Source organism: Apodemus sylvaticus, chromosome 21, assembly GCF_947179515.1.
Source record: "Apodemus sylvaticus chromosome 21, mApoSyl1.1, whole genome shotgun sequence".
NCBI lineage: Eukaryota > Metazoa > Chordata > Mammalia > Rodentia > Muridae > Apodemus > Apodemus sylvaticus.
The window spans coordinates 23,784,603-23,790,602 of record NC_067492.1 but is presented as its reverse complement, the minus strand read 5'-3'; the positions used below and the strand labels follow the sequence as shown (position 1 = coordinate 23,790,602).

Below are 6,000 nucleotides of genomic sequence, written 5' to 3'. Positions count from 1 at the left end.
AGCAGCAAGTGTTCTTTCTCAAACCACTGAACCATCTTTCCAGACCCACACTGACACAGGATCTCAACCACATAGTTCTGGCCTGCCTGGAACTCACTTTGTAGACTAGCCTTGAACTCCAGAGTTCTGCTTGCCTCTTAGTGCTAGGACTAAAGATGTGCACCATCACACCCAGCCCCAATACTATGGTTTTTTTAAATTTATTTATTTATTTATTTATTTTGAGCCAGGGTTTCTCTGTGTAGCCCTGGCTGTCCTGGAACTCACTCTGAAGACCAGGCTGGCTTCGAACTCAGAAATCTGCCTGCCTCTGCTTCCCAATTGCTGGGATTAAAGACATGTGCCACCACTGCCTGGCTGTTTTAAATATTTAATGACAAAGTTTTTTCCCTCCAATTTTTTCCATGCACCCATTCTCTCAGTATCAATGGCCTCTATTTACTGTTGGTTTGCATGCGTGTTAGTCTATGTGTATGAGTCAGGGCTGGCCACTTGGATGACAAATGTGGGGACTCTTCTCTGAAGAAAATGATTTCTTGGGGCTGGTGAGATGGCTCCATGGCACCAACTGCTCTTCCGAAGGTCCTGAATTCAAATCTCAGCAACTACATGGTGGCTCACAACCATCTATAATGAGATCTGATGCCCTCTTCTGGAGTGTCTGAAGACAGCTACAGTATACTTACATATAATAAATAAATCTTAAAAAAAAAAATAAAATGATGTCTTCTGTTCTCAGCATTCCTTAGTTGCCTGTAGTTCTTTGTCAAAGGCTTCATGAGAGCTCCCCCTTCAATTGGTGATTCAGGTCCTGTTTACACAGCCATGTTGATGAGACTTCATAGGTATAACTTGTGACAGTTCTAGATGAACTCTCACAGCAAACCTCCTTCCTGTTGCTCCGGCTCTTCAATTTTCCTGCCCCTTATCCCGCTATGACCCTGGAGCCTTAGGTGCCAGGTTTGTGTAGATCTGTCAGTTGGGCCTGAGCCTTATTTCATTTTTGGAGGGAAAAAAAAAGATATCATAGTCCACATTTCTGAAGTTGAATTTGTTGTTTTCCATGTCTGAGAACTATTTCAAGAGAGAACAAGCTAAAGTCTCTGTCCCTTTTGGAGTCTTGCATAGTTGAAAGTTGGCATTTCAAAAGTCCTTGAGGTCCTAAGAGGTAGCCCCACCCCCACCCCTCAACCCCAAGTAAGATTCTGAACAACAGACACATTGCTCATGGATGTGTATTTTAATAAAAATAATTCTGTCAAAATACAACAGGAATCTTTTCATCTCAAGTACAATTTACTAGGATGCTTGTGTTGGAATTCTGTCAACCCTCTCACACCACAAGTTTCATGCTAATGCCGAACATCAACTTGCAAGGACAAAGGCAGAACCAGTGTGCACAAGTGGAGGATGCCTGCTTCAGCTGTAGGTGACAATGGAGGGAACCTATGCAAAGAGTGGGCACGGGACAGCCAGAAGCCACCATCTGGCCACAGGTCCAAATGCCTGTGATTGGTGGTGAAGCAGGGCTCTGCTGTCCAGCTGCCTAATGACATGCATACCTGAGTTGTGAGCAACCAAAGGAACGTTCAGCCCCAACAGTCCTCTGCCTCATCTTTGTGCTTAAGGACTGGGAAGGTGCTAGGTAGCCAGGCAGTTCCTACGCCTTTACCTTGTGATGCCTTCCTTGCACCCACCCAGTCTGCACCTAGCCAGACCCTCGGAGGAAGGGATGGGGGAGTGACTTTGAGTCATCTGCCGACTTGGCCCTTGCTCTGCAAGGAGCTACCATCTGTGCCTCAAAGGGAAGGTGAGTTGGGAAATGCTGCCACCTCAAGACTGGACAGCCCAACCCAGCCAGGTCCTCCTTTTGCACAGCAGGGTCAGGTCCAGCCCTTTACTAAGCTTCTTCCAGGGACTACTCCCCACTCCAGGTTCCTGAAACGGGCTAGTAGGATTGGGAGGGCATCCGGGTCTCCTCTGGCAGCAGGACTGGACTAAGAACTGGCTCCAGCGGCTTGATTTTGGCCCTCCCCACAGCTTGTGGGACAAAGGCTTATGTCCCCAAAGTGAGCTGTCCAACTAGGACAGAAAGCCTCTCTGGAGAGGAACAGAGTAAACAACTTGGACTCAGCTGAAACAGTGAGATAAGGCACAGAAAATGGGGAGGTGGCCATGGGTACTGAGTGCGAGCCAGGCGGACACACAACCCAGTGCAGCACACAGCAGTCCCGAGCCGTCCAAGGCCCTCTCAGCCACTCCACAACCCATGTCTCAGCACCCATCCCCACCCATCACACCCCTAAAGGCGCCAGCTGCTCAGGCACTGCTGAACTCATGCCAACCTCACCCCTTACAAAGCTCATTTGCCATTTTGCTTTAGGTCTAGACAGGACTGTGTAGCCCACAGGAATAGTTAGTCCTGGCTCTGCCACTATTTGCTGTGTGGCTTTGGTCAAGTCACTTAACTTCCTGAACCTGTTTCTTTTACTGTAAAAGGAGAGGACTTGTGGAAAGGTTTTCTAAGTTCCACTTTTCTGCAAATGCCTCTGATTTTCATTTCTAAATGTAAGGCCCGTCCATTATTAACAGCCTGATATTTCCAACCTGAGTTTGGAACTTGGGTGTTCTAGCCTTGGACAGGATGAAATTTCCTTTGCACAGGACAAGATCTCCTAACAAACTACTATGTAAGACTGACAGGAACCAAGAAAACATAGTAGCCTGTAGGCCTAGCCCCTAAAGCAAAATTTTGGGAGATCTCAGTCAGGGCCCTAGTTCCTCACTGACAGATGGTCTAACTCAATTTTGTCCAGTTGTGGGCCTTGTGAGGCCTGGTGGGCACGGAACATCTCGAGCCTTACCCCTGATTTCTGTGCCCACCGTGAGAACAAAAGCTTACCCTGCCCAGATGCAGATGGAGACTGGACACTCACTGTGGCTCTGCCGCAGGCGACCCTAAGCTTTGCAGAGGTTACCTAGGCTTTTCACCCACTGTGGAGCAGGTAAAATCCGGCCCTCTAGGTGTCCTCCGCAGAGACCCTCTTCTGCCTTGGCAGACAGTCCCCTCCACAGGTGGCCTACCCGTGTCCTGGCAGCAGCTCAGCCCTGTGATAGTGGGTTTTGTTGTTGCTGTTGTTCCAGTAGCTGTGAGGATCCGTGTGAAACAGCTGGTGGGACATTTGTAAGGCCCATGGAGTCTCCCCTTCCTAAGAGTCACTGGGGCCAAGCCGTAGGGAGAGGCCTTCCTTAGCTGTAGGAAAATTGGGATCAGGAAGTCAAGGAGTCCATTCGCTCTGGGACCAGTGGTCCAAGAATCAGCCTCCATGAGGTACCAACTTCTCCACAGACAGCATCCATCCCATCAGAGTTGGGCAGTGATGGTGAAGACTCGGGCAGGAAGAAAGCAGCCCTGTCCTTAAGGGCCTCTGTCTTGGGAATGGCTTCCTCTTGGCAGCCTGGCACACAGCAGCTCTTGGGTTGAAGGCAGGTAGTTTCCAGGCAATCAACTGAGAGTAATGAATTATTTGGCCATCTTAACAAGGGAAGGCAGGCATTGAGATGGGAGAGAGGGGCAAGGCAGGCAGTGAGAGGCAGGGTAGAGCGGTAGACAGAATGCTGGCTACGGACCCTGTGTTCCCTTGCTTTGCTATGTGCCCCTGGCCCGCCTCACTTCCTTGAATCCCTGAACCTGCAGTTGTTTTGTTTACCTATAGGGGGCCTAGAGAGCCACACCTCTTGGGATGCTGCACAACAGTTGAGTCTGACCTTGCTCACCAAGCAGCCTTCCCCAAAACCCATATTTCCTGGGCAGCAGCTGAACCTGAGGCTCAACAAAAGGGGAGCCTAAAATAAACAAATCACTTGATTGAAGTGATAAGAGATGATTCTTTTTTAATGAGCTGGACTCAAATAAAAACACATGGTGTCTGGACAGCCTCACCCAAGAGGTGCTGGACCACTAGTGCTACGATAAATACTGTGTCTTTTTTTTAATATATATTTATATATATATATATAATCTCATTTGTTTGTTTTTTACTTATGAAAATAATAAGCTATCATCAACCTGGATAGGCTCCATTACTAAATTAGCAGAAACCAGCTCAGCACAAACTCTCCCGAGATAAACACTGGTGGCTCAGTCAGGAGCGAAAAAGTTAAAAAAACAAAATCAAAAACAAAAAAACCCAACCTCTCCTCAAAACAAAATCTCCTTTAAAGGAGAAGCTACTACATGAGTAACCAGCCAATACTGAGTCACAGGCCGCTGCACGTGGAAGGGGACAAGGAGGAGAGGACAGGGAAGGAGGGAGGATAGAAGGGAAGGAGGATGGACCGGCCAGGTAGGAAGAGTGGACTCTGCCCATGGCTTCCAGGTCTCTGTACCAGATGCCTATGGAGGGCAGGGCCGCTCCAGCCTTGGGGCTGAGGGAGGCTAGACAGAGCCAGCGAGAAGGTCTGCTAGTGCAAGTAGTCATCGACTCTGGCGAAGGAGCAGGAACCCAGGCCTGCTCGGGCCATGAGCCGTAGACATTCAGAGGCCTGGCCCAGGGCGAGCATCAGAGGAGGCTGCTTTGGCAGGTTCTGAGACTCTGTGGAGATATTACAAGGTACAGTCAATTCTGAGCCAAGGACTTGGGCACAGGTCAAAATTCCTAAAGACGGAAGGTGGAATTAAAGCTATGGAGCAAACTCTGGGAAGAGTGTCCTGGTCACCAGGCCATGGACCTGCTTTCATGACAGGAACCTGAGGACCTTGGCTTCCTCTAGAGCAAGGAAGCCAGCCTGGCACACAGCACGAACAAGCAGTCAATGACCTCAGCTGGGCAAAGGGAGGTTAGGGTTCGGAGTAGTTCTAAAAACCGAGGAGCTCCGAGAGTCTATGCCACGTCACACCCGTGGGTTAGCTTTTACCTTAATTAGACGCACTCACCTAAGATGGCGCTGTTGAGAGCAGCACACACAGGCTCCCTCTGGATGGGATCAAGCTGATGACCAACTGGGCAGCTCCAGGGGTCTGAGTATGCTAGCAGGCTAAAGGCATCCTAAGGGACAGAGCACCTGTGAGGCGGGGAATGCAGCACACTCCATAGTCCCGTAGCTTCAGAATATGGCATGGGACCCAGGGAGAGCTCAATATACCGGGCTACGGAGTTAGCCCCCCCCACATTCCACTGCTGCCGTGACTGGCGCCCATTCAGGCCCATTCCTCCTGCCCTCAGGTGTTCCCAGAGCCTGGCATAGCGTGTCTGGTACCTGCAGCATCTCCGTGTGGGCCAAGTTCTTGCCATACTCTCGGCCCAGCTGCTCGCTCAGTGCCTGCAACTCTCGGCCAAACAGGATGATCCTTTCTGTGGCGGCCTGGTTGCCCCCGCAGAGCTGTCGCCGTGGATGCCCATCGTCTGCACACAGAGGGTGCAAGGACCCCATTAAGCTACAGCTTCTGAAAGGCAGGCAAGCTCCAGAGCGAGTGAAGCCTGTGTGCCTGGCAAGTAGATCAGAGCAAGACTTGGAACCTCCCTGCCCACCCTTCGCAAGTGCATGGTGCTAATGAGACCCACATCCTTGAGCCCCCTTTAGCCTTGCAGGGCTCTGGTCTTGGCAGCAGGAATGCACCTTTCTATGCAATGGAATCCACCTTAAGGATGCATCCAGAAATGACTAAGACCGTGGCAGACTCAGTAAAGCTAGAGTTTTTCAAGCTGCCAGAGCCTGCCATCTTAGCCCCTCCTCAGAGGATGTGGGCCTTAGGACTATACACTGCCCTCTCAAGGGACGCAGGAGCTGGGTCATCCCACTTACCCATGCTGGACTCATCTGTCTGTAGGTCGTCGTGCTTACAGGCCCCATTGACGACGCGTGTGGATACGCTTTCCAGCACACCATTGGGGTAGTGCTCCGCCTCCATCTCCATCTCGCTGTCACTGTGGGGCAGGGTTGAGACACAAGTTGGGCCTCCTTGAGGTTTTGCTGACCATTGCTTCAGGTAAACTGACG

General features: G+C 50.5%; 1 protein-coding gene across 2 annotated transcripts in view; it reads right to left on the bottom strand.

The window, feature by feature from the left end:
- Nucleotides 1-1,221: 1,221 nt before the first annotated feature.
- Ranbp10 (RAN binding protein 10) overlaps nt 1,222-6,000 on the bottom strand; it is a 58,177-nt gene continuing 53,398 nt past the window's right edge. For both annotated transcript variants that reach the window (XM_052167257.1, XM_052167258.1), the window contains 4 exons: nt 5,806-5,927; nt 5,260-5,405; nt 4,937-5,048; nt 1,222-4,595 (listed from right to left, as the gene is read on the bottom strand). In XM_052167257.1, the coding sequence (XP_052023217.1) occupies nt 4,465-4,595; nt 4,937-5,048; nt 5,260-5,405; nt 5,806-5,927 (511 nt within the window). In that variant the 3' untranslated portion in view covers nt 1,222-4,464. The remainder of the gene's footprint in view (nt 4,596-4,936; nt 5,049-5,259; nt 5,406-5,805; nt 5,928-6,000) is intronic.